Source organism: Cannabis sativa, chromosome 9, assembly GCF_029168945.1.
Source record: "Cannabis sativa cultivar Pink pepper isolate KNU-18-1 chromosome 9, ASM2916894v1, whole genome shotgun sequence".
Lineage (NCBI taxonomy): Eukaryota > Viridiplantae > Streptophyta > Magnoliopsida > Rosales > Cannabaceae > Cannabis > Cannabis sativa.
In genome coordinates, this window is record NC_083609.1 from 2165462 (window position 1) to 2192460 (window position 26999).

At 29.9% G+C, this 26999-nt stretch overlaps 5 protein-coding genes across 6 annotated transcripts; 3 read left to right on the forward strand and 2 right to left on the reverse strand.

Annotated features, from left to right (window-relative positions):
- Window positions 1-4433: 4433 nt before the first annotated feature.
- LOC115724123 (LRR receptor-like serine/threonine-protein kinase RGI1) lies at window positions 4434-8515 on the forward strand. The gene is made up of 2 exons (XM_030653590.2): window positions 4434-7713; window positions 7836-8515. Exons 1-2 carry the CDS (start codon window positions 4821-4823, stop codon window positions 8351-8353), a joined length of 3411 nt encoding a protein of 1136 aa, XP_030509450.2. The 5' UTR covers window positions 4434-4820; the 3' UTR covers window positions 8354-8515.
- Window positions 8516-13982: 5467 nt separating this feature from the next.
- Window positions 13983-17242, reverse strand: LOC115722178 (uncharacterized). 2 transcript variants are annotated; one of them, XM_061103881.1, is made up of 3 exons: window positions 16911-17242; window positions 15573-15709; window positions 13983-14591 (listed from the first exon to the last, which is right to left on the reverse strand). In XM_061103881.1, exons 1-3 carry the CDS (start codon window positions 17023-17025, stop codon window positions 14466-14468), a joined length of 378 nt encoding a protein of 125 aa, XP_060959864.1. In that variant the 5' UTR covers window positions 17026-17242; the 3' UTR covers window positions 13983-14465. The 2 variants fall into 2 exon arrangements, with proteins under 2 accessions (XP_060959864.1, XP_030507173.2); XM_030651313.2 differs by lacking the exon at window positions 16911-17242 and having other exon boundaries at window positions 15573-16104.
- Window positions 17243-19623: 2381 nt separating this feature from the next.
- On the forward strand, window positions 19624-20052 carry LOC115722647 (glycine-rich protein 23). Its single transcript, XM_030651907.2, has one exon. The coding sequence runs from the start codon at window positions 19624-19626 to the stop codon at window positions 20050-20052; it is 429 nt and encodes a 142-aa protein (XP_030507767.2).
- Window positions 20053-21298: 1246 nt separating this feature from the next.
- On the reverse strand, window positions 21299-21778 carry LOC115722637 (putative glycine-rich cell wall structural protein 1). Its single transcript, XM_030651897.2, has one exon. It carries the CDS (start codon window positions 21776-21778, stop codon window positions 21299-21301), a length of 480 nt encoding a protein of 159 aa, XP_030507757.2.
- A 2212-nt stretch (window positions 21779-23990) lies between these two features.
- LOC115722644 (putative glycine-rich cell wall structural protein 1) lies at window positions 23991-26270 on the forward strand. Its single transcript, XM_030651903.2, has 2 exons — window positions 23991-24115; window positions 25826-26270. The coding sequence occupies exons 1-2, from the start codon at window positions 23991-23993 to the stop codon at window positions 26268-26270; spliced, it is 570 nt and encodes a 189-aa protein (XP_030507763.2).
- The last annotated feature ends 729 nt before the right edge of the window (window positions 26271-26999 follow it).

Sequence of the window (26999 nt, forward strand, 5' to 3'; positions counted from 1 at the left end):
AAATATGGGAAAAAAGTTTAAGAGCGTTTGCAGAATTAAAAATTAAGGTTTAAGTTTAACATGCAGTTATAAATTAAAATATTATATTAGTGTCAGGCTTTTATGAAAAAATAAAATAAAATAAAAAAATCATGTGTATATTGTATAAACACTATTTAAATATAGGAAATATTAGTCACTATATTAATTATGAAATTGTGTATTTAAATTAAAATCTCTGTACCAAAAAATTTAAAATTGGTCTCTTGAAAAGAGTTATAGGTTAATTTATTTAGTTTTTATTTTCAATCTAAAGTTACATTTTAAAATATTGTTTGATTTTAAGATGTAGAACTTTATTGTAGAAACTCGTGGTAGCTCGAACATCAATATTGATAGGCGAGATGGTTAGGGCTTTTGAGTTTTTACTTAGGTTGAGATTTTAAATTCCCACGATCTTTGTGTTTGTTGGCGGAATTATATTTTGAAACTAGAGGATAATCCTTTTCTTTTTTTTTTTTTGGTAAAATTTTCATATTTATGCCTTATTTTTGTGAATTATTTTGTTTAAATTTTGTTCTCGCTCTCGATGAACAAAATTGATAAGTTAGTCACAATATATATATTTGTATATTAGATATATTATGTCTAATTTATATATTTTGTTGAGAGAGAGATTGATCAATTGAGTTTGTGTTAAAAGATTAAAATTTGAATGTAAATGTATGTAATTGGTTATGTCATGATTATGATTTGTTTGATTAAATGCTAAGATCAATTTGAATTTTGATGATCTTTATGTTAATGCATGTACATATTGTTTGTCATATAAAATGAGTTTTTTCTTTCCTTCATTTTTTTTTTGACATACTGATTAAAATTACTAAAGAATTTATAATGCTGACTGTTATCGACGCAAGAATCATTTTAAATTAGGATAGTTAATTATTTAACTGAAAAATATATTTTGCCAAACTAACAAGCTACAAGGGACAAAATTGTTACTGAAAATTTAGACAATAAAACTATAACGTACGTCGTCAAATAGCACATCAAAAAAGCTAAAACTTCAACTTATAACACTGAAAAATTACCTATACAAGAGAAAACAAATTGTATTAGAAGAACAATTTATAAATAAAATAATCACTTGATTCAATCAAATAAAACAAAAACTAATGAAAAAATTTAAAAATAATTAGCAGAAAGTATTTACCTTTAGCTAGTAGCAACCAAAGTGAATGGATGTACATATTGTTGTGATGTAAAATGAGTTTTTCCTTGCTTCATTTTGTTGTTGGTATTATATATATTTGAGTCAAATCAAAACATTTGAAAACTAGTAAGAGGTATGCATGCAATATCTCTATAAATATCCCATCTCCTCATCAAAATCAAATCATACAATGGATATATATAATATACAAACTTACCAAAACACATAAATCCAAAAACAAACCAAACTTTTCTAAATCCATCCATCTCATAAATTTACATAAACACATATATGTATTCACTTAAATATAATAATCCTATGATTTTTATTGTTAATATTATTATTTGATGAATACATTAATTGATCTCTAAATTTATTAACAAAATTTCTACCCTATCACTAAAAAAATTGTAGAATTAGCAACTTTGTTAATTTGTGGTGCTCATTAAAAGAATTAGCACCACATATTTGAAAAGAGAAATAAATACATAAATAGAGAATTTTTTTTAAGATAACAACTTACACAGCAACTATCATGGTAACTCAAACTGTAAAAATTAAAAAAAAAAAAAAAAACGATATATAGAGTGATTCTCCAATTTTATTATAAGTTTGTGTTACATTCTATCAAATAATTTTTAATTATTAGATTCTAAAATACATCAAACAAAGTTTTAAGTGTAAGATTATAATTATATTAAAATTAATAATTATGTTAATTATAAGGGCTTCTCCAATAGAACACGTAAAATCTAAAAATTAGTGGAGGTTTTTTTTTTTTTTTTTTTTTGAAATGGAAATGGTATTTTATTCAACTGAAACGTTCATCCATTACAATAGAAATTAACTCAGACAGAGCATTAAGCTCATTAAAATTACAATCTGACAAAAAATAGGACTGTCTAGCAACTCAATGGACAGTCCTATTTGCAGATCGCTTAACAAAAGAAATTAAGACATTATTTTTAATATTAAAATAATATATTTATGATTAAAATATATTATATAATGTGAGATAGTTTAATAAAATAATATAATAATAAAGAATATTTTTATTGTAAAATTTAGTGTTATGGTTGGAATAGAAAAAAATTATCTAATGCTAAAATTATATTTTTTTAGTGTTGATTTAATACTAAATTTAACTTTTAATTAGCATTAAATTTGTCCTAATAGATGTTATTTAAAGGTAAGATAATATTTTGTTTATTTGGTTAAATATTGTAAGTATGGTAAATATTATTTTAGGTAACAATTTGATTTAATTTAGTTACCCAAAACTCTTTTTGCATTGATTGTCAAATATTCTAATTTAGAGTTTGATTGAAAGTCTCCCCTATAATATAGGTCATCTCAAGCTAATCACAATCAAAGTACTCAAAGTTTAAAAATCTATACGAACACCCCTCTAATCTTTTTTTTTTTCTTTTATGTACACAATACACATATTCAATCCATGTAGTAAACATATTGGATTTGGATTGTCATATGACTAATATTTTGCTTTTTTACAAGCAAAAAAATCTCATGGTTGATAATCTTAGGATTAATTCTCTTAGCTATATATTAGAAATTAAATTTTGGTGGAGAAAAAAAAGAGAGAAAATGTAGGGAAAAAAATGTGAAGAATAAAAAAAAAATATATATTTGTTGAATAAAGTTTTTTTTTTTTATTTTCTTTCCATACTAAATATAAAAATTTATTGTCAAAATTTTCGGAAGCAGTTTTGTGTAATGTGGCTCACGATAAAATTTCTGGGGGTCATAGTTTGATAAAACATGTCATTCGGTTAGACAATGAGCTTTCCTGCAGGTTCGAGGAGGTATTGCCGCCGATTATAATTAGAAAATTCTACAATGCACTTTTTTAAAATGGATATATTGATGTATCCTTATCTGTTTTAGCATCCAAAATAATTTTTTAGTTAATTTTTTTTTTCTCATGGTCATGTACGTTATAATTATTTAAGACATCCTGCAAAATTTTAAGAAATTTGAAAAAGTTTAACACGCCGAAAACTACGTTCAAACAGTATATTGCACGCGTGACTATTTTATTTTACACGTGTGTAAAATAGACTATTTGAACATTGTTTTCTATATTATAAATTATTCAGAATTTCTTAAAATTTTGTAGGTTATCTTAAATAGTTATAACGTACATGATATGGAAAAAAAATTAGACTGGATGCCAAAACAAATCAAAGGTGTATCAGTACATCTCTTTTAAGGGGGTACATTGTAGAATCACCCTATATAATTTATTATATATAATTATTCATTGTTTTATATACATAAATAAATAAACAAAGAGTATTTCAAAGTACCTAACATTACACTATGAGACGTTGTTATAATTTTTTATATTATTTATTAAATTAAAATGTGTGAGATTTAATTTTAAATGATACCAATAATAATTTGTCACCTCATATGGTACAAAACACTAAGTGTGGCAATTAGTGTTTGCGGATTGAATTCGTGTCGACTCATATATAACAGGTATATACTCGATCTGAACACGACCCGTTTAATAATCCTGTCAAAAAATAAAATCCGAACACGACCCGCTTATAAAATGTGTTAACACGACACTACCGGCCCGTGTAACCCGTTTATAAACATATTTTTTTTTTTAAAATAAAGGAAGCTTTATTAATAAACTTCTTTCATGATTACATCACGAATATCAGGAGTGAAATCATTACTCCTAAAAACACGATCAGCGACATAAGATGAAGCTCTAGCAACAGCATGAGCAACACCATTAGCAGATTGTTTATAAACGTATTTTATTTAAACATATCAACCAATAACATTTTTATAATCTATTTATAACATGTTAAAATAGATAATTAACACGTGAGTTTCGTGTTAATCGTATTAATCAACACGACATATTTATTAAACGGATTATAAATAAATTAATCCAAACACAAGCAAATCCATTTAAGAAAAACCTCAACCCACTTATGTAAATTTCAAATTATGTATTCGTGTCTAACCTATTTTACCGCCCAACAAAACACCTTAATTACCTCTTACCATTTTTGATAAATAAATGAAAAACACTAAAATTTGCGCTAACTGCTCTCTCTCTCTCTCTCTCTTTGATGGAGTCAAAATATAAAATAAACTAAATCAAAGCAAGCAAATCACAATCACATACATACATCTATCTCTTTCATATTATAATATACGTAATACATAACTGATCACACACATATATAAATATATATATATATATATACTATACATTCATGCACAGATACTGTCTCCCCTTGTTGCGCGTGAACTCATCAAGTAATTAAATTTAAAACCCTCTCCCAATATTCTATTCACATTCACAGAGAGAGATAGATATGGGGTGTTGATGGTGTGGCAGTGTGTGATCTGCTGTGGTCAACCTAAACTAAGCTTAACATGGTCCTTCACCAGTTTTTCCTAATCTCAAGGCATTTTCTTTCTCTATCAATACTTTCCATTTAAATAAAAATCAAAACTTTGGTTCAAGTTTCAGTCTTTGAGTTCAAACCAAGAAACCCACCAAAAAAAAAAAAAAAAACAGAGCAAGAGAGAGGCTGCAAAGTCCGATGATACGAAAAGGGTTTGGAATTTGAGGCAAATGTCTTCCATGCCGAACTCGAGGCAAACCTTCTTCTTCTTCTTTCTCACTCTTCTTCTTCACTCTCCTTTTACTACTTCCATTGCTGTAACAAACAATGAAGCTTCTCTCTTATTCTCATGGCTTCAATCTTCTTCTTCTTTTTCTTCTTTCTTTAATTGGAATATTCATGATCAAACCCCATGTAATTGGACAGCCATAACATGTTCTTCACAAGGTTTAGTCACTGAGATTAATATAAACTCTGTACCTCTTCACCTTCCATTGTTATCGAATCTTTCTTCTTTTAAATCTTTACAAAGACTCGTCATTTCAGATGCCAACATCACCGGAATGTTACCGGAGGATATTGGTGACTGTACGGAACTTAAAGTCATCGACTTTAGCTCCAACAGTCTCGTGGGTTCGATTCCAAGGAGTTTGGGGAAACTTAGGTACCTTGAAGATTTAATTCTTGACTCTAATCAACTCACTGGGAAAATCCCAGTTGAGATTGGTGACTGTTTTGGGTTAAAGAATCTTCTTTTATTTGATAATCGGTTAAGTGGGACGATTCCGACACAACTCGGAAAACTTACCGGACTGGAAGTTATTCGTGTCGGAGGGAATGAAGACATTATCGGAAAAATCCCAGATGAGCTTGGAAACTGTGGTAACTTGACGGTTTTGGGGCTTGCAGATACCAAGATTTCGGGGACTTTACCGGTTTCACTAGGCCGGTTAAAAAAGCTTCAAACTTTATCTATTTACACCACCATGATCTCCGGCGAAATCCCACCTGAGATAGGTAACTGTTCTGAGTTAGTGAGTTTGTTTTTGTATGAAAATAGTTTGTCTGGTTCGATACCTTCCGAGATTGGTAACCTTAAGAAGCTTGAGCAATTGTTTCTATGGCAGAACAATCTTGTTGGGGCAATACCAGAAGAGATTGGAAATTGTATTAGCTTGACAAATATTGATCTTTCTTTGAATTCAATCTCTGGTACTATTCCATTATCATTAGGAAAACTTTCTGAGCTTGTTGAGTTTATGATTAGTAACAACAATATTTCTGGTTCAATACCTTTAAATCTTTTCAATGCTACTAAATTAGAACAGTTGCAGCTTGATACTAATCAAATTTCGGGTTTGATTCCACCTGAGATTGGAAAATTGTCTAAGCTTAATGTGTTCTTTGCTTGGCAAAATCAGTTAGAGGGAAGTATTCCTTCATCTTTGGCTAGTTGTACAAGTCTTCAAGCTTTGGACTTGTCTCATAATTTCCTCACTGGTACCATACCTCCTGGCTTGTTTCAGCTTCGGAATCTTACCAAGTTTCTCTTGATTGACAATGACATTTCGGGTTCTATACCGCCTGATATCGGTAACTGCAGCTCTCTTGTTAGACTCAGGCTTGGTAACAACCGTATTTCGGGTGGCATACCTGCAACAATTGGTGGTTTAAAAAGCTTAAACTTTCTTGATCTCTCAGCTAATCGCCTTTCGGGTTTGGTACCTGATGAGATTGGAAGCTGCACAGAGTTACAGATGATTGATCTTAGTAGCAATACATTGGAAGGTCCCTTGCCTCATACACTGTCTTCTTTATCAGGTCTTCAGGTGTTGGATTGTTCATCCAATCGATTTTCGGGTCAGATTCCTGCTAGCTTTGGTCGTTTGGTTTCATTGAACAAACTCATTTTAAGTAAGAATTCATTCTCTGGTACAATACCTTTGTCTCTTGGCCTTTGTTTGAGTCTACAATTGCTTGATCTTAGCAGTAATGAGCTCACTGGCTCCATACCGATCGAATTGGGTCGAATTGAAGCTCTTGAAATAGCTCTTAATTTGAGCTGGAATGGACTTTCAGGACCAATCCCATCTCAGATATCTGCTCTCACCAAGCTTTCTATACTTGATCTCTCACATAACAAGCTTGAAGGTGATTTGAATCCATTAGGAGGGCTTGATAATCTTGTCTCTCTTAATGTTTCTCATAACAACTTCACAGGCTATCTTCCTGACAACAAGCTCTTCAGGCAGTTATCTCCAACTGATTTAGAAGGAAACAAAGGGCTTTGCTCTTCGATTTCGATAAGGGAATCTTGTTTTCTAACTGATGTAGGCAAGGCTGGAATGGCTAAAACCGAAAATGAAGTACAGAGGTCAAGGAGACTTAAGCTTGCACTAGCTCTGCTGATCACTCTTACCATAGCAATGGTAGTAATGGGAGTAATTGCGATGATAAGAGCTCGAAAAACACTCAGAGATGGCGATGATGATTCTGAATTGGGAGACTCATGGCCTTGGCAATTCACTCCATTCCAAAAACTCCATTTCTCAGTTGATGAAATACTAAAGTGTTTAGTTGACACCAATGTAATAGGCAAAGGTTGTTCTGGTGTTGTTTACAAGGCCGATATGCAAAACGGCGATGTCATAGCAGTGAAGAAGCTATGGCCAGCAGCTGCAGCCACAACAAGAGGTTTTGTTGATGAAAAGTCTGGTGTTCGGGATTCATTCTCAGCTGAGGTGAAAACTCTTGGCTCAATTCGACATAAGAACATTGTTCGGTTTCTTGGTTGTTGTTGGAATCGAAACACAAGGCTTCTCATGTATGATTACATGCCTAATGGGAGCTTAGGAAGCATTCTACATGAGAGAACAGGAAGTAATGGGTTGGAGTGGGAGCTAAGGTACCAAATTTTGCTTGGTGCAGCTCAAGGACTTGCTTATCTTCACCATGATTGTGTTCCTCCAATTGTTCATAGAGACATCAAAGCTAATAACATTCTTATTGGTCTTGAGTTTGAGCCTTACATTGCTGATTTCGGATTAGCTAAGCTTGTTGATGATGGCGATTTTGCTCGATCCTCCAACACTGTTGCTGGTTCATATGGATACATTGCACCAGGCAAGTTTTCTTTTCCCTTCAATAACTTTACTCAAATAGTAGCTATGAAATATATAGTTCAGGAAGAATATTTAACATCGATAATAGCTAATAGTAGCTCTTGTTTTTTTTCTTTCTTTCAGAATATGGCTACATGATGAAGATAACCGAAAAGAGCGATGTTTATAGCTATGGAGTGGTGGTGTTAGAAGTGTTAACAGGCAAACAACCGATCGATCCAACGATACCAGATGGACTACATGTAGTGGATTGGGTTAGACAAAAGAGAGGAGGGATTGAAGTGTTGGATGAAAGCTTACTTTCAAGATCAGAATCAGAGATAGAGGAAATGATGCAAGCATTAGGCATAGCATTGTTATGTGTTAACTCAACACCAGATGAAAGGCCAACAATGAAAGATGTGTCAGCAATGCTCAAAGAGATTAAACATGAAAGAGAAGAGTATGCTAAAGTTGATATGCTTCTCAAAGCCTCTCCTCCTTCTCATAATGCTAATGATAATGGAGCTTTGGGAACTTCATCTTCATCAATGGCAATGCAAAAAATGTTCCCAAAAAGCAATAACACAAGCTTCTCTGCTTCTTCATTTCTTTACTCATCATCATCATCTTCATCTAATGCCAAAATGGGATTGAAGTAATTATGTTATTGTATAAGTCATGATCAAGTTTCCTCATTTAGTTTTTGTTCTTTTTCTTTGTTCTAGTTTTTGTTTTATTGATGTAAAGATTAAAAAAAAAGAAGTTTATATGTGTAATAAATTGGATGCAATGCAAGGAAAAAAAAAATAGAGCTAATAGAAGTGTAAGGTTTTTTTTTTTTTTTTTTTTTGCCTTGTCTCTTTATTATCACTATTAAAGAAAAAAAGGGTTTTTTTTAAAGCATAAATGCAATATGAGTTTCTTACCATTTCATAATTCAATCCCTTTTTCAAATTTCAATATTGGAAAATACTAATTTTTGTTCTCTAAGAACTTAAAATGTCAAACAAACCTAAAAGTGCATTATATTTAGAGAAATGTGAAGGTTAATAATTGTGTCTAGTACGTGTTTTTTTAACTGATCTAATTTATTTTATCTTACTTAAATAAGAAAAATGCTAAAAGAATATAATATCATTAAATAATCGTAAACATCACCTCTAAATAATATTAGACACTACTGATACTTAATAATAATGGTCCCTAAATATAAATAATGATCATAAAAAACTATTAATTATTTTTAAAGTGTTATCTTATAATAATGTGTGTATCGTAGTGCCTAAGAGTATCACTAATGGTAGTATTCTTTAAGAATGTTAAATTTTTTTACATCATTTTAAATATAATATTTTTTTTTTATTTCTCTTTTACATAATTTTTGGCACTTCTTGTTTTAAAATATTCTAATATTAAAAAATTATGAAAATAATACTATATTATTATATAATATATATTAAATAATTAAATTATTATTTTATAATAAAATAATAATTAAAATAAATAAAAAAAAATAAGATATAAAAGATGTCATAATATATATTTTCTCACTCCAATAATAAATCCATTAACAATGACAAATAGCAATTATGATGAAGCATCTAATAGCAAATAGCAATTATGTTTGTGTAGATATGGTAAAATTCCTTTAAAAAGAAAGAGAATTTAATAGACATGTTGAAGCCATCAATAAAATTAGATTGAATTAATTTAGATGGGAATTTTGATTTTATATACTTAAAAAATTAAAAAATTTTATTATTATACCAAAAACTTAAACTATAAAAAAATTATACTTTTTTTTTAAAACCCCAAAAATACTCCCTCACAATTCTCTCTCTCTGCATCATCTCTCTCTCTCTCACATCCCAACCGCCCACCCTCACACCCTCACCACCACCTCTGACCTCCGACCCTCACCGCCACCTCCGACCACCCGCACCAATACCCCGACCCAGCCCCACTCTCTCGGACCGCCCAAAAGTCGCACCCCGAAACCCACTCTCTCTTCCTCTCTCTCTGAAATCGCAGAAAAAAAAAATACTGAAAAAAGCAAAGATGATGATGAAGAGAATCTAGTGAAAAAAAAAAATACTGAAAAAAAAAGTATAGTTTTTTTAGAGTTTAAATTTTTGGTTTAATTATAAAATTTTTTAATTTTTTAAGTATATAAAATCAAATTTTCCATTTAGATTGACATATAATAATTAGATTGGATTTGGATTGTCATATAGATAGATACACATACAAATATACAATAAAGTTGTGAAGAAAAAGAAGAAGATGATGATGAAGAGAATCTAGTGAAAAAGGTCATATGAAAAAAATAAAAAAATTAAATACTGAAAAAAGCAAAGATGATTTGACATTAAAATGTTGGGAAGTGGATGTTTGTGGCATTAATTATAACGGTTTGTGGATCTTTATTGGGGGGTGAGACTTAAGTGGGTTATTTGTTTTCCCAATCTTCTAGATTTTGTGATTGGTAAACACTATTTCACATAATTCAGATTCTTAAATTTTTTTGTACCTTTCCAAAGATTTTTAGACTCTTGTGCTATGCCATGCTGTGCTGTGATTCTTGCCTTTCAACACTGCCAATCCTTATCCAACAGCCTCACTAAGTAGTCTTCAAAAACCATTCATATTCAGTAGACTTACTATTCACTATTTTGGTTTTTGGCTATTTTCCTTTTGAGATATGTTAAATGGTATCTAACAACATCTCCAATAGTTAGATTTTAGAGAGTATTTTTATGAAGTGAATTGCTTATTTGGCAAGTTTTTATTGGAGATGTATGAATACCAACCTATAAATTTGGATTAGGGGACTTTTAAATTTAGTAGATTAAAAAAAAAATATATTTTTGAACCTTTATTTAAAGTAAAATGTGGTATTTTATAAAATCAGTAAAAAAAAAATATGTAATTTAAAAGGAAGAATTCTTTTGGGACCTCTTGGCTAGGTGGGTCCTAGGGAGGCCCGACTTTGGGCATAGGCGGGCTAGGCCTGTGCCTAGGGCCCACCCAGCCTAGGGGCCCAATTTTTTTTTTCTCTTTTAAAATTATACATTTTTTTACCGATTTTGAAAAATACCATATTTTTTCAAACATAAGGGCCCAAATTTTTTTTTTTTCCTATGGCCCACTTTGTTTCAGGGCCGGCCCTAGGTCCACCTATGCAAAGGGTCGGGCTTGACTTGGTCTGCTGTTATGTTATGTTTAACATCACTGCTGCCATCAATGTCAAATACTACAAGATGTCACATATTAATTAATTAAAACAGTTTAAAGTTTAACATCACTGCTATGTTTGGCATTATTGCATAGTTCACATATGACATTATTTTTTGGAGAGTATTTATTTTTTAAATTATTATTTTTATTTAATTAATTAAAATAGTTTTTAAACGTGTTTAATTAATTAGAAAACTGAGACGTTTTCTCGTCCTAATTTTTAGCATCAATTTTATGATCCCACGTTCTAACGTTTCCATGATCAGAAACGTCTTTCATCCTGTTACTACTTTCTGTGCATTTCCTATATAATGCATCAGAACCAATAGGAGAAATACATATTTTTCTCACAAAAAAAATTATATACAATTATATATGATTATATTACCATATGTATTCTTAAAGCAATAGTGTTTTGTTGGGTGTGGTATTTCGATAGTTCTCTATCGTGCAATAGAGTTCCAAATTCGACTAGACTATTTTATTCTGTGTACGACGAAGTTGATAGTCTGTTTGCACAATTCTAGACAGTGTTGCGAACGTCTTAAAGAGAACGACCTAGTCTGTGACTCAATCCAAATTTTAATTCGGTAAATTTATTCCTTTTATTTTTTACAACAACTATTTCTACAACCACCACCAAAGTGACTTGGGGTTGGATATTTACAAGTTTGATAGAAATTTCCTTCGGTAGGTAGTCCTTACCATAGTGATCGTCTATTCTATTTTGGAGGAATAACACAAAAGTATTATTATTAGGCACTAGTAATATTATTATGAAAAAGAGATGTTTTATAAATGATTAGCGATATCCAATAATAATTTTTAAATCAAAATATGTGAGGTGAGATACTTAACAATATAGTTATTGATAGTAGTATTGCAGTGCTTTTTAGCATTCTCCTTCTACAAATGTAGTGATTTGGTCCTAATTGAATCAGAGATTGAAGTGGGTTAAACCCAATAGAGCTGACTCAGTGAGACTGGGCAGTTTCAGGTCGATATCTGAGCCTGGCCCATTCTCAGTGGTTGAGTTGAGTTTGTTGTTGTTGTTCGGGGTAAGTTGAAAAATGCCTCTTTTATTCATCAATTAATCAAATTTACCTCTAATTTTATATTTATTTGAAACATACCTCTTTTTATATGTATTGTACCCAAAATACCCTTACATAAGAGAATCACATGGAGAGTATCTTAAAGTGACAGGGGCAAAATTGGTACAATGTTTAAAAAAAGAGGTAAAAATGATAGATTTTAAAAAAGAAGGTAAAAATAAAAGAGGACAATATAAAAAAGGTATAGAGTGTAATTTCCTCTTGTTGTTCTGTATTGATCAAAGGGAAACGTGTTTGCTTGAGTTGGGCTTCAGTATTGGGCCGGCCCAATGCAGATTTAGGGCACTGTTAAGTGTTAAAACAAAGAAGTTTTACAAAAATACTAAATTTTAGGTAAAAGTATAATTTTACTATTACACGGAATTTTTTATAAAAATACTATTTTTTATAAAACAACCGCAAAACAACAAAATAGAATAATTAAAATAACCGTGGAACAATCGTAAAAACTTAACACAGTACACAGTATAAAACTCACACAGTATTTTTGAATAAAATCCGTCTCACAATAAAAAAGTAAAAAAGTTGAAAATTTTAGTATATGGTGTAAAAATCTCTAAAATAAATGTTCTAATATGTATAGTTAGAAAACAAACTAAAAATATGAAAACAATAAATTGTTTATAAATACAAAGCATATAAATATAAAAAATAAGTAATAGTAATGTCATTTCTCACAGAAATGATCAAAACCAGTTTGGCCCAGCTTAATCAACTTGATGTTTGCATATGCTCTAGAGCTTAAGACTTAAGAGGCTAATATACGGATCTATTCCGATTGACTCTTTATCGGAGAACATTTTATGTAATGACCGAGAGGTCTAATATCTTTTAATATATATAACTACGCCTTTTTTCAAAAAAAAAAAAAAAGACTTAAGAGGCTAAGATGCTAACAGTTCAAGTATGTCACCTTCTACATGAGTTTTGAACTCTAGTGCATCACACCATATCTCTTCGCATTCTACATCCTTTGTTTTTTTGAGTCCTACATCATTTGTGCTTGTCATATGCATCACACCATATCTATTGGTAAATTGTGTGATTCTGGTTATTCAGTATTTTTTTTTTCTACTTATTGTCATGTGCAGGATCTATAGTCTTAAAAGCTGATTGAGACTGACCGCAGGCCAGGAAAGATTATATATTTTGGATGAACTGATGTTATCACTATTTGCAGTTCCTATTGTTGATTTATCTTCTTTTGGTTTGTCTCCTTCTTTTAGTTTTTATTTGTGACGCTATTGTTTGGGCCATATTTCGGAGTCTCGTTTAAAAATTTAGCTTTTAAAAGAATTTTAGGAAATTTGTAACCTCATGATATTTTTTATTGTAGTGGATGTAAGCTTGTAAAATTTTCTAATTTACCTTTCAATAAAAGTACTAATATATTTTTATTTTCATATTATTTTGTGTTGACTTAAATAATTATTTTATAATTTTTTTTTTAAAAATAATCTATATATTTTTTTTTCCAATAAAATTTCATGTAGTTTTTCTTTTTTTTTTTTTGTCTTAATATTTGAAATGTATTATAAGTATTTTTGAAGAAATTATTTGGAAAAAAGAAAGAATATGGGAAGAAAAAAATTAGTATAAAATAAAGATATGTATTTTATATTCAATAAAAATTATTAAAATAAGTCCTTTTATAAGTTTTAGAGTTCAAATAATACTCTCCAATTGCTAATTAACTAGACTAGCTAGAACTTTATCTCTTCAAAGTAATAAATAAATATTTTTCAAAAACATTTATAAAATTATTTTCACTGTTTAATTTTTTAATTGAGAATCAAAATTTTAAAATTTTTGGGTGTGCTTGGTAACACTTTTTTAATTAATTATTTTTACTTTTGTAATTAAAAAAGTGAAAATATTTCTTTCAAAAAAAAAAAGAAAGTGAAAATATTATCAAAAAAACATGTTCTATAAATTATTTTTATTTTTTCAATTTTTTAATTGAGAGTCACATTTTTAAAAATTTTGGGTATGTTATTTGGACTCTGACCTCAACCTTGACCTCAAGACCAAGATTTGGACCCTAGACCTGAACCTAGGTCTCGGCCCTGGACCCGGACCCGAACTCGAAACCCGAACCCGAGACCTAGCTAGACCCCAGACCTTAACTTGGACCTGGATCTTAGTCCCAAACCCTAACACGGACCTAGATTCAGACCACGACTCCGACCCTGGACCTCAGACTTGAACCCAGGCCCAAACCTCGAACCCCGATCTCGAACTCGAACCCCAACCTCAGACCTAAACCTGGACTATTGGACACGACTTAAATACAATCAACAAATTAAAATTAAATTTACATAACACACTTTTATTTTTTGTTTTTAAAATTAAAAAAAATAAGTAGTTGTATAACATTTTTATTTTTCAAAAATAAAAATTTTAGTTTCACTTTTGTGATTTAATCATCATCTCCGGTAAATTCCTTGACAACATCGGTAGCTTTCTGGGCCACATTGACAACTCCAGAGAGTGAGCCTTGGGCTTTGTCTTTCATGGTTTCTACTTTTTCAATTACTTTGCTAACCTGTGTAGTTTACAATTAATCAATAATTAATAATAAGTTAACTAAATAATATCCTTTTCAAAAATTCTATAATGTACATCTAAAAAAAGTTCACTCATGCACCTCTTATGTATTTCGATATTTGAAAGAATTTTTTAGTCTAATTTTTTCATAGTCGTTTAAGTTGTAGTAATATAGGACATCATGCAAAATTATTATAAGAAATTTAAAAAAATTTAACACGCCAAAAATATGGTTCAAAGAGTCTATTTCACACACGTATAAAATAAAAGAGTCTTGCGTGTAACAGACTGTTTGAATCCTATTTTCGACGTGTAAAATTTTTTCTAGTCTCTCAAAATTTTACAGGATATCTTAAATAACTAAAAAATTATGTTAGATGCTAAAACAGATAAGAAGTGCATTAGTAAATCTCTTTTAGGGGGTGCACTGTAGAAATACTCTATCCTTTTCATATTTCCACTCCAAACTTTAAAATGAATATGCTTAAAGAGTGTTTGGTAAAATAACATTTCAAACACCTTTCATAACAATAATATTTTGTGAAAAAATCATAACAATTCATCTAACATAATTGGGGAGTAATTAGCAATTAGAACCTTTTATTTTATTACAATCTCTATGTTAACATCCATATTTGAAAACACATAAGAATATTTTTTTGGTAACAGAGTTCGTTATAGTTACAATATTAACTCTGTAAATTTTTAAATATTTTTTGAATAATTTACAGTACTGAAAACATATTTGAATATTTTTGAATAAACATGGTAAACCAAAATATCAGTAACTTTGTTGTCGCTACTGTAAACTATTCTAATCTTTTTAAAAGTTTACATGATTATTAATATTGTAACTATAATGAATATCAAAAGGATAAATAAAAAAAAAAATTGATTTGTGTTTTTCAGGTTTAAAGATTGACTTAAAAGTTAAAATAAGAGATTAGCGATAACACTCATCAACATATTATTATTTTACCGATTGAGTAGTGGTTTCAACAGTGTCTCTAATGAATTCACAAGTTTCCCTCACTTCTTTTGCTCCACTTTTAATAGCTTCAGCCGCTTCTTTCGCCTTTTCACATGCTTCTACTTCGTCTTGCTCCTTCTTTGATTCTGTCTTCATTTTTTTTTTTAGAGAAAATAAAAATATCTATTAATAAATAAATTGGACAAAATTCAACAATAATAAGCTTATACCATCATCATCACCCGATATTGATCATTATATTATTAATTATTTTTTAAAATCTTCATTTCATCACTTCATATTAATCAACAACATAAATATTCAATTGATCTTGAAGTTGTTTACTAGTGTTACATAAATCATTTATCAGTAGTAGGACCAAAAGTGAAGCTCAAATATGAAATTATTTTATATATAATATCTAGATATTTTAATTTAAAATTATAGAGTGCTTCTATGTACATTTATAATTTCCCATTACTAAACATATTCATATTAATTCTTCAAATTTCTTTCAAATACATTTCAAATATTTTTAGTTCAAAATTACTCATTAATAAATGAGGATACTCCTCTTAATAAATAATATTATAATTTTTTTAACGCGTATATAATCCATTTATTAGAAAATTAACATATATTTAGAATTCTCATTAAAAAATATATATATTTTTAAGAATAAATCATAAGTTTTTTAATTAAAATAGAGACAATATATAAACATAAATAATTTAGAATTTAAACAATTATTTTTTAATTATTTAAAATAATTATTAAAAGTAAAATCACATTAATATTCAATTAAATACTATTAAAATTAAAATATGTATAAATAATTATTTATACATAATGTTAAAAAGTTATATTTACAGTCCCTTTACACTTAATTTTCTCTTTGCTTTCAAATTATATGATACACACAAAGCATGAAATTAGTAGGGAGTATTTTCTTCATTCCCATCCTCGTTAAGAATTTTAATCTCCATTCCCCTATAATTCCCATCAAAGATAGGGTGGGGACGAAGCAAAAAAAAAAACAACTTACAAATTTATAAAAAAAATAATAATATACTAAAAAAATATACAAACATATAAATTATAGAATATAAAATATTATTAAAAGTATAATAAAAATATTAAACGGGTTCCCAACGGAACGGGAAGTGTTATTCCCGTTCTCGACCCATTTAACATTTGGAGACAAAAGATGATATCCCCGTCCTCGCCCTCTGTTCCTTATTTAGACGAGAAATTCTCGCCCCATTCAGAGATAATTAATGTGCATCTTTCAACATAAAAAAAAAAAACATATATATATAAATATTTTTATATTCAATGTGATTATACTTACTTGTAGAGGCCTTGTGGCAACTGTGACAAAAACTCTTGATCTGGAGATAGTATTATTACTGCATAATAAAAATTTAAAAAGCTTTGCACCCACTTTTAAACTTGAAGACATATCTTCCTTAATTTAATCCTTTTAATTCTTTCTAATTTTTAATTTAAGCTAGGGAGTACTATAGATAGAAAATCAAGGAAATAATAAATTTTATTTATATTAATTAATAATATAATTGTGTAATATATATATATAAATAATATAATTGTGTCAAAATTGGAGAACATTTCTCTCTTTAAAAGGCTCAAAACTGTGTCAAAATTACAGCCACAATATCACCTGGTCTTGCTGCTAATTTTCCTTAAAAATTGGCTTAGATTTGTAATTGTTATTTTGACATTTAGTAATTAACATTAATTTTTTTTTTTGAGATAAAAGTAATTAACAATTTTTTTTTTTTTTTTGAAAATAAGTAATTAACAATTTAAATGGTTATATTCTGTTTTATGTAGGAGACAGAAATATTAATGTGAAATTGGAGATGGAATAATTGAAACTTTTTCATTTTGTTATTTTTAATTAGTTGAAAATGGCTAGGATTAATTTGAAGATATATACAGTTATATACTATACCAAATTTATGAATAAGGAATGTGTATAAATTAAATGAATATTAAATTCTTGTTAAAATATGAATATTAAATATTAATATCTAATTAAAATTTTATAGTAACTCATCTCTTATTGGAGATGTAAAAATTATGTTATATTATTTGGTATATAAAAAAAATTAAGATATATTTTCATATTTTTTTGATATTAAGTTCTAATAAACAATTGTAAAATTTAAGTAATGCAAAATTTAATATTGATAAAAAATAATAATTTTAACTTTTCGTTAATTTTGCTATATAAACAATAATAAAAAATAAATATAAAAAGCTTATAATTTAATACTATAACTAAATATAATAATTAAAATAGCATAAAAGAAAAGTGTACATTTATGATAATGAAAATTTTGTATTATAACAAATGTTGTGCTGAATTTAGCACATTATTTATTATATACTATGCTAAATTTGCATTAGTTTTCTTTATGCTAAATTTGCATTAGTTTTCTTTACATTAAAGCAATTATAGGGGCTACTTTCTACAATTACTAAATAGGATACCAACAACTTGTGGAGAACAAAAGAAGTGACAAGAGTTTAAATGGGAGCATTGGTATGTTAGCAAAAAGGACTCTGAGGCTCAAGTTATTACACTACAAGAAATGTCACTTTTGCCAGCACAAAAATGGCAAAAGTTGGTATTGCGCTGGTAAAATAGAATTTACTTGTGATGTGTTCGCAAAAAGGAGTTGGTAAATCAATGTTGGTATTAGAATTTTTGCCAGCATAAAATAAAAAGCTGCGTAAATGCGTTGGTAAAAGTTAGATTTTAGTCATTGCAAATGTACGCTGATAAAACTTTAACCTCTTTGCCAACGCAGTTTATGAAATGTACTGGTAAAAGTAACTTTTATCAACGCAGTAGCGAACTATGCTGGTAAAAGTGATATTTCTTGTAGTGTTAGTATGATATGGTATAATAACAATAAGTGTAAATAAATGAAATATAAATGGTATTGCCCTCTCTTCACGTCACCTTTTGGCTCGTTCAAAATGGTTGCCCTAATATTACGGGTATATGTTAACTATTGTTTTAACTAGTTTCAAGTCTATATTATTAGTTTTACTCGTTCAAATGATTGTTTGGATTTGAACCTAGCTCAGGATAAACTATTTTTTTTTTTTTTTTGATTTAAGCGTTTATATATTACAGCCATGTTTTATTTGGGACTCGAACCCAGAACCTCCAAAACACACACACCCACCTATGGCCACTTGAGCTAGCCTCAAGTGGTTAGCTCAGGATAAACTATTGTATAGCCATAGTTTTACCTGTTTTTATTTTCTAAGGCCTAGTAAATCTGTCAACTGTAGCTAATTAATTTGGAACTGTCATGTCAAGCTTTTTTAAACATTAAGCAGATTTTTACCATTATAACACTTTTTTTTTTGTTAGGTAATTAGTTAATTACATTTTACATAATCACTTATTTGCATCTTCATTAAAAATTATAATAATTTGTAATATAGTTATAAATGAAATATTATCAAAAGATGTAGTATTATAGTTAATACAAAACTATATGAAAGCTGTGTTATTAAAAAGTATAAATTATATCTTTTTTTATAATTATAAAATTTAATATTAATTTACACCAAAAGTAATATAAGATCTTGGATAATATGATATGCCATCGAGTCACAAACTCAATCGATTTTTGGTGGCACTTCATGAAAACGACATGTATATTAATGGATGATCATCAATTAATACTTAATTAAATTGCCACTTCTTTTGATACAATTCCACCTAACTCTTTTGCTACAAAATTCAAAGAATTTCTCTATTCGAGATCATCACAACACACAAATTAATAAAAAGCCAAGAAATTTCTTCAAGTTTCTATTAATTGGAATTAATAATAATCTCTCTCTATAATTAATAATAACACAACCACTTCAAATTTATTACTCATTCAACTGTCCCCCACCAAACCACACAACACTCTCTATATATACCTTCTTCTCATGCATCCAAATTAATCTTTCTCATCTCAAGCTCAAACTTCTCTCAAATATTATTATTATTATTATTATTATAAAAATGATGATGAAGTGGCTCCCCATTGTTGTCATAGTATTACTCTTTGTTTCTCCACGTGCAACCTCACGTGACATTCCAAATACCCCACTTGACCAAACAGTTCTGCATGCAAATGCGCCGGTAAAAGCTGAGTCACCGAGTGATAGTAATGGACTCGGTGATAAGAAGAATTTCATTTACGGTGGAGTTGGTGGCTTTGCCGGGATGGGTGGTTACGCTGGTGTGAACGGCGTGCTGCCAACGCTTGGTGGTTCCGGCTCATTTAATAAATTTGGAGGGATTGGTGGCGCTGGCGGAATAGGTGGTGTTGCCGGAATAGGTGGTCTGCCTGGCACTACGGGTGGTCTGCCTGGCGGGCTTGGTGGAGGTTTTCCGACCATGGGTGGCGTTGCCGATGCTCCTCCCGGCGGTGGCATTTTGCATCCTTAAGTACTAATTAATAATGATTAATATCATCAAAATATAATGGCTATTATGATTAGGGTTTTGTGTGTGAGTTTAATTGTTTTTCTACGTTAGGGCATGTTTGTAAGTTTTTTTTAAGTGTTTTGTATCTCTTTGAATTTGAAGTAACTAATATTATTGTGGTACTTATTATTTGATATTATCAGCAATATTATATCACTACAAGAAATGTCACTTTTATCAGCAAAGTTCGCTACTACTTTTACCAGCGCATTTCGCAAACTACGCTAGCAAAGAAGTCAAAATTTTACCAGCGTACATTTGCACTGGCTAAAATATAACTTTTACTAGTGCATTTACGTGCTAGGAAAAGTCATCTTTGCCAGCACTTTTCATTTTATGCTGACAAAAGTTCTAATACCAACATTGATTTACTAACCCCTTTTGCCAACACAGCACAAGTAAATTCTATTTTACCAGCAATACTAACTTTTTTGTGCTGACAAAAGTGACATTTTTTGTAGTGTATATATATATATATGTGTTTCCTTTTCTTTTAATTAATTAATTAATCATTGTCATTAATGGCTTAATGTTATATGGTTTATCTCTCTTTTCTTAGCTTTATTTTATGTCAGATTCAACATCTTATTAAATATATATTATTATGGATATGGACAACAATTTTATATATAGAGATGGAAATTAAAAAATTCCAAGCTTATTGTATATTTTAGGAGCAATTTACTAATATTTAGAACATATATATATATTGATAAATAGTTTTAAAAGGCACTCATGTAGTTTAGGATTCTCCTATGTTATATATCATCACTTCATAATATACTAACTAAAAGAATAATATAGAGAATATATTAAAGGTACTATAACCTTCTTTATAACAATATTGTTATTGTTGTAATTAAGTATTAGATCTTAATATAATAATTTTTAAAAAATATCAATCACAAGATAATAACATGTTTTGAATTAGACATCATTGATACTCAATAAAAAATACTCATAAAAAAAATAACGAAAAATAGTAAAAGGCAATTAACTTCTTCAATAATTGATCATATATAAGCTTGATCTTCAAAAGTTACAACCTTAATTAAGATATTATATTAGGATGAGTACATATTATTGAAAGAAAAAAATACACCAAATTTTTCAATGACATTTTGGTTGGCAAATTACACACATACATATACTACTATACGTACTTAATTATTAATAATGTCACGTGCGTTATAATAAACCCTACCGACTACCGGCCGCCGCCGCCGCCACCTCCACCGCCGCCACCTTTAGCACTTTTGCTACCGCCTCTTCCTCCTCCTCCGTTATTACCACCGCCACCATACCCGAAACCTTCGCCATATCCACCTCCATTACCACCTCCTCCTCCTCCTCCTCCTCCGCCACCTCCACCACCACTACCGCTACCGCTACTGCTGCCGCCATCTCCATCTTCTACATTATTGTTATTATTATTATTTTCATCTCCTTGATCATGATCATAACCATTATCTGGATTATTATCATCATCATCACAATCAGCATTACTAATCAACTTTCTACGAATATTGAAATAGTAATATTTATTATTACTATTATTACGACCATCTGATAATAATTTCATGCAAAGACAGGAGCCATTTTTGTCTAATGACAATAACGTGGCTAACATTAATACTAACACAAATATGATAAAGCTGAAATTAGCAATAGAGAATCCCTTCATCATGATATATTCGATATTATAATAATAATAATATAAAATGATCGTAATATTAATTATACGTTAAGTTTATATATACATGATCAGTAGAGTGGTTGTATATGTAGTACTATATACGTTACACATTGCATGCATGCATGGATCCACGTGGACGACGTTAATTTGCTGCAACAATTCTCGTGAGCTAGCTACCATTGATTATTACAATATCACTAGTCCGTGACCAGAAATTACAGTATCTGACCATATAATTAAATATTGAAAAATCATTGATACATTTTTTATTTCTGTTTTAATATATTTAGGTTGTTTTGTATAATTTTAAAAAAAATTAAAAAATTTAACACTGTTCAAAAATAAATTTTAAATAATTTATTTTATATGTGTATAAAATAAAAAAAATATTGTATACAACAGGCTATTTAAATTCTATTTTTAATATGTTAAATTCTTTTAAATCTCTTATTTTGTACAGAATGTGTTAATACTAAAATAAATAGAAAATGTATATTCGACCCAAGTATCCTTAAATATTCTATTTAGTTATATAAGATTTTCAATTGTAATGACAATAATATTAATGCCGACATATTATTTACTTTTATTATTAAAATTAAATGGGAGAAAATATTAGCTGGCAAATTCTAGGAATGCTAGAAAAATGTCTGTAGCTAGCTGTGTTTTTGTTACAAAATATAAAATATTAAATATTAAATATAAAATATTAGGCTAATGATTCTTCCCAAAAAAAATCTTAAACATAACTGTACAAATTTACAAAAATTTCCTTTGAAGTTGTATTGCTGATTTGAAAACATTACGTTTAAGCCACTAAAGCTAGTTTAGTGGTGAGAGAGGGGTGGGAAAAAGGAAGAGATCATGAGTTTGAACTTAGCACCTTGAAACTATTAAGCTATTAACTGATTGTAAAATACCATTACGCTACATTCAAAGAAAAAAAAACACTAGGGTGTCATTTGGTTGGAGGTAATGAAATGGAAAAGAAACAATTTTTATTCCATTCCTTCGTTTAGTTGCATTTTAAAGTATTGGAATAACACTCTTTCCATTATTTTGGTGGAATGTCTATTCCATTTTAAAAAGAAAAGAATGATCATTCCCAATGTAACAAGAAAAAAAAATTAATAATTTTTTTATCAATTTTTTTTATGTATTTTAAATTTTATTCTATTCAATTCCTATTCCTATTCCAATTCCTATTCCCATTCCTATATTTTCATTTCTCCCAACCAAACGCCTCCTAGATTTAATTGCTTGGTCTGATGTTTGCAAAGAGAAATATATATATGGTGGGCTAGGCTTTAAGAGGTTGGTCAAGTGGAATGTGGCAGCCGTGAGAAAGCATGTTTGGGCTCTTGCTAAAAAAAATAATTTAGAGGAAATTAGATTGTATATCCACTTTATTTTACATATGTTTTAATTTTTATCTTTATTTTCATATTTTTTAAGATATACACACTTTTATAAATGATGTCTCAATTATACCCCTTTAAGTTAATAAAAATTATGTAATAGACTTAAGTGAAGAGTGATGGTATATTGGGTAACCTACTCACAAAAGTGGGTACGTACATTTGAATAAAATATAAAATGAAAATATTTTTTTATTAATAGATATTGATGAGAATTATAGGGTTCCAACTCAAAACCAATTGGCAATGGGAGGAGTAGCCCATTCCTCTTATATATTCTATTATCTTTTCACACATTGGCAATGTGAGACTCTCTAACATCCCCCCTCAAGATGGTGACTATTTTATATGCTCACCATCTTGGACAACTCGATCATAAGTGGCTCTTTTTTTTTGGCTCACTATCCCTAATCACAAATGGCTCTTTTGCTCTACTTTTTGGATCGGTATTTTTGGATTTTTGGTGGCTCTTTTTTTTTTTTTCGCTCCTATCCCCGAATCACAAGTGACATTCTTTTGACTTTTTGGCTCTTGCATCTCATTTTTTTTTTAGATTTTTGGTGGCTCTTTTTTTTTTTTTTTGCTCTACTTCGATCGGATTTTTTTTTTGGAGTCGGAAGAGATTTTTTTTGGTTTGATTTGCTCTGATACCATGATGAGAATCATAGGGTTCTATGGGTAAAATGAGTGCATGAAGTTTGTATGAAATGAAAAGATTGGTGGGATCATAAAGTCTCCAAGATTGTAGCTAGTGTTGGCAAAAAATTATTCAAGTAAATGATCAAATGGCTGGGTGTTTTTCTAAAGAGCAGCTAGAATCTTGGAGCAAGTACTCTATATTATTAGTCCAGTTAGTGGGAAGTACTTGTTCTCTCATAATGGAGATCAAATATGGTGTCCTAAAACACAGGTACATTACTTGGCTAGGGGCTTTGGAATCGTTTGAAGACTAAGGATAGATTGATCCCGACAAAGGTGTTCCAATAGAGAACTGATGCTGAATTTATGGTGTAGTGTTAAACATGGTATCAGAGCTATAGTGATCCGCTGTGAGCCCAAATTGCCACTGGTCCAAAAAGCCGTCTGTAATCCGTATTGTGAGCCAAAGTGCCACCGGTCCAAACAGATACTTCCGCTGTCTCCCATTTAACCTCCATTTGGGACCTTTCGGCCAATGTATGTCAATTTCCAGTGTTGGGGTCTTTGACCCGTTTCAAAATCTACAAATTTCCCGACGTGTACACCCACAAATTTCTCGATATTTGGCCTTGTGGGATTCTTTCAAATGTCACGTTTGGCCCTGTGGTTTCTTAAAGGTCGTTCGTTATACCCACACTTTCCAGGCCCAAACGTGAGGAGAGTGTATTAGAGTTAGTCCCACATTGCTAATGTGTGGAAATAAATTGTGATATATAAGATGTATGAGCTACTCCTCCCATTGCCAATTGGTTTTGGGATGGAACCTCATTCACCTTATTCACAAATTCTAACATGATATCAGAGCAAAACAAACAAAAAAAAATCTCTAGCGACTATCCAACCCCAAAAAATAAACCGATCGAAGTAGAGCCGAAAAAAAAAGAGCCACAAAAAAATCCAAAAAAAAATTGATCCAAGAGCCAATGTCAAAAAAAGCCACTTGTGATTCGGGGATATAGTGAGCTAAAAATAAAAAAGAGCCACCAAAAATCCAAAAATACCAATCCGAAAAGTAGAGCAAAAAGAGCAACTTGTGATCAGGGATAGTGAGCTAAAAAAGAGCCGCTTATGATCGAGTTGTCCAAGATGGTGAGCAAGTAAAATAGCTACCATCTTGAGGGGGGATGTTAGAGAGTCCCACATTGCTAATGTGTGGAAAGATAATAGAATATATAAGAGGAATGAGCTACTCCTCTCATTGTCAATTGGTTTTGGGATGGAACCTCATTCATTTTATCCTCAAAATTCTAACATGTAGAAAGTGAGACACATGATTATTAATTCTTCCAATGCATGTGTATATGCCTTCATGAGATTCTGGCTTGGATGGACATTGAGTCCTTTCAATTCAAGTTCAAATGTATGCTTAACTAGATAAGAAGATGTAAAAGTAGTAATCTTAATTATAAAAAAAAGTGTATATTCTAACCTTCAATGCTGTGTGTATATATTTTATTTGGAAGGCTAGGAATAGGTGTCTTTGGTACCGTTAGAAATTCTCTCAATAGTATAAAGAACTTGATTGTAAATAAATTGTAAAGTCTAGACATTAAGTCACAACAAGAATTAGTTGAGAAAAATTTGTGTAGTTGGAAGATTGTTTGTAATAGTTGATGGTAAAAGTTTGTTCAAGAACAATATAGATGACTTATATTTACCAAAAAAATAAAATAAAATATTAATAATAATAATAAATTGTGAGACTATGCAAGTTCCGATACTAATACAAACACTCATAATTTATGCATGTTTTTGTGGTTCGGTGATTATTAACGTACATGTAATATATATGTATAAATATACATGTATGGCAAGGCATAAAGAATAATACACTACAAGCAATTTAATCAAACTACATTGATATCTCAATAGTAATTATGTTTCATCTACTTTCTCCAACTTTCTTACTTCTAATAATTAGCTTAACCTTTTGTGTTCGCTCTCAAGTAGTTCCTTCGCCAACGCCATCGCCTGCTCGTAACGCACCTCCAGTTGGTGGAGGTGGTGGTGGCGGTGGTGGCGGAAATAGCACTGCTGGAGACAGCAGTGGCTATGGTTATGGTTCTGGAGAAGGGTATGGAAGTGGCGGAGGTAGTGGTGGCGGCGGAGGTGGTGGTGAAAGTAGTAGTAGGAGTGGCGGAGGTAGCAGTTCTGGATCTGGCTTTGGGTTTGGCGGTGGCTATGGAACTGGCGAAGGAAGCCCTGGTTTTGGTGCAGGTGGTGGTGGAGGCGGTGGAGGTAGTGTTGGACGTGGAAGTAGTGGCTTTGGATATGGAGACGGTTATGGTATCGGTGAAGGTGGAAGTAGTGGCCGAAAAAGTGGTGGTGTTTGGGAAAATAGAAAGAGTTTGTCAGTTCATCATTAATTAATAATTAAGTTTATATATAATATATTATAGAGAGCATTAGAATGCAACAATATTGATTATTGTATTAATCAATAAATTATATATATATATACATGCATGAATGAATATATGTATGGTTCTAATTAATTACGTTGTATAATTGTGTTGTTCTAAAATATGTTACAAGCTTTTAAATAAAATTGTAGTGTATAATGTTGATTAGAGTTAATTTTGTGTGGTGAAGGTGAGGAATCATGTATTGTTTCAAAAAAAATATATTGAAAAAAATATGTATTAATAATATATAATTATTCTAAACGTTAAGAGACATAAACACAACTTAATACGAAAAAATATAAATTTAAACATGGCACAATCTTATAAGGACCAAATTGAGATCTGACTATACATAAAAAAATGTAAACTCAAATATAATATAAACTTACAAAATTCGATATAGATAAGTACATGTTAAAAAACTTAGTAATTAATAATAATAATAAATATTTATTTATTTATAAATTAATATAATTACAAATATTTAAATTTCAATCATATAAATTATTATTTTTTTTTTCATATAATTGTATGTATTTATTATAATAATACTTTAGCTCATTAATAAAAATTTGAAAATGTGCAGCATAATTTCAAGTATGTTTAACTCAAATCCGATCAAAATCCATTCGAACTTGGTTCAGCTTGAACCCGGCCCACCCACACCCGAAATTTGAAAACCCGATAACA

Bases quoted from the DNA above. Each gene is read 5' to 3' on its own strand.
- LOC115722178 (XM_061103881.1), bottom strand. From the start codon at position 17,025: ATGTCTTCAAGTTTAAAAGTGGGTGCAAAGCTTTTTAAATTTTTATTA. The intron at 15,710-16,910 runs GTATAATCACAT...AAATGAAGACAG, and splicing joins CACAAGGCCTCTACAAGTAA to AATCAAAGAAGGAGCAAGAC. The intron at 14,592-15,572 runs GTAAAATAATAA...TAAACTACACAG, and splicing joins TTGAAACCACTACTCAATCG to GTTAGCAAAGTAATTGAAAA.
- LOC115724123 (XM_030653590.2), top strand. From the start codon at position 4,821: ATGTCTTCCATGCCGAACTCGAGGCAAACCTTCTTCTTCTTCTTTCTC. The intron at 7,714-7,835 runs GCAAGTTTTCTT...TCTTTCTTTCAG, and splicing joins ATATGGATACATTGCACCAG to AATATGGCTACATGATGAAG.
- LOC115722637 (XM_030651897.2), bottom strand. From the start codon at position 21,778: ATGATGAAGGGATTCTCTATTGCTAATTTCAGCTTTATCATATTTGTG.
- LOC115722644 (XM_030651903.2), top strand. From the start codon at position 23,991: ATGGCTGGGTGTTTTTCTAAAGAGCAGCTAGAATCTTGGAGCAAGTAC. The intron at 24,116-25,825 runs GTACATTACTTG...TCTAATAATTAG, and splicing joins TATGGTGTCCTAAAACACAG to CTTAACCTTTTGTGTTCGCT.
- LOC115722647 (XM_030651907.2), top strand. From the start codon at position 19,624: ATGATGATGAAGTGGCTCCCCATTGTTGTCATAGTATTACTCTTTGTT.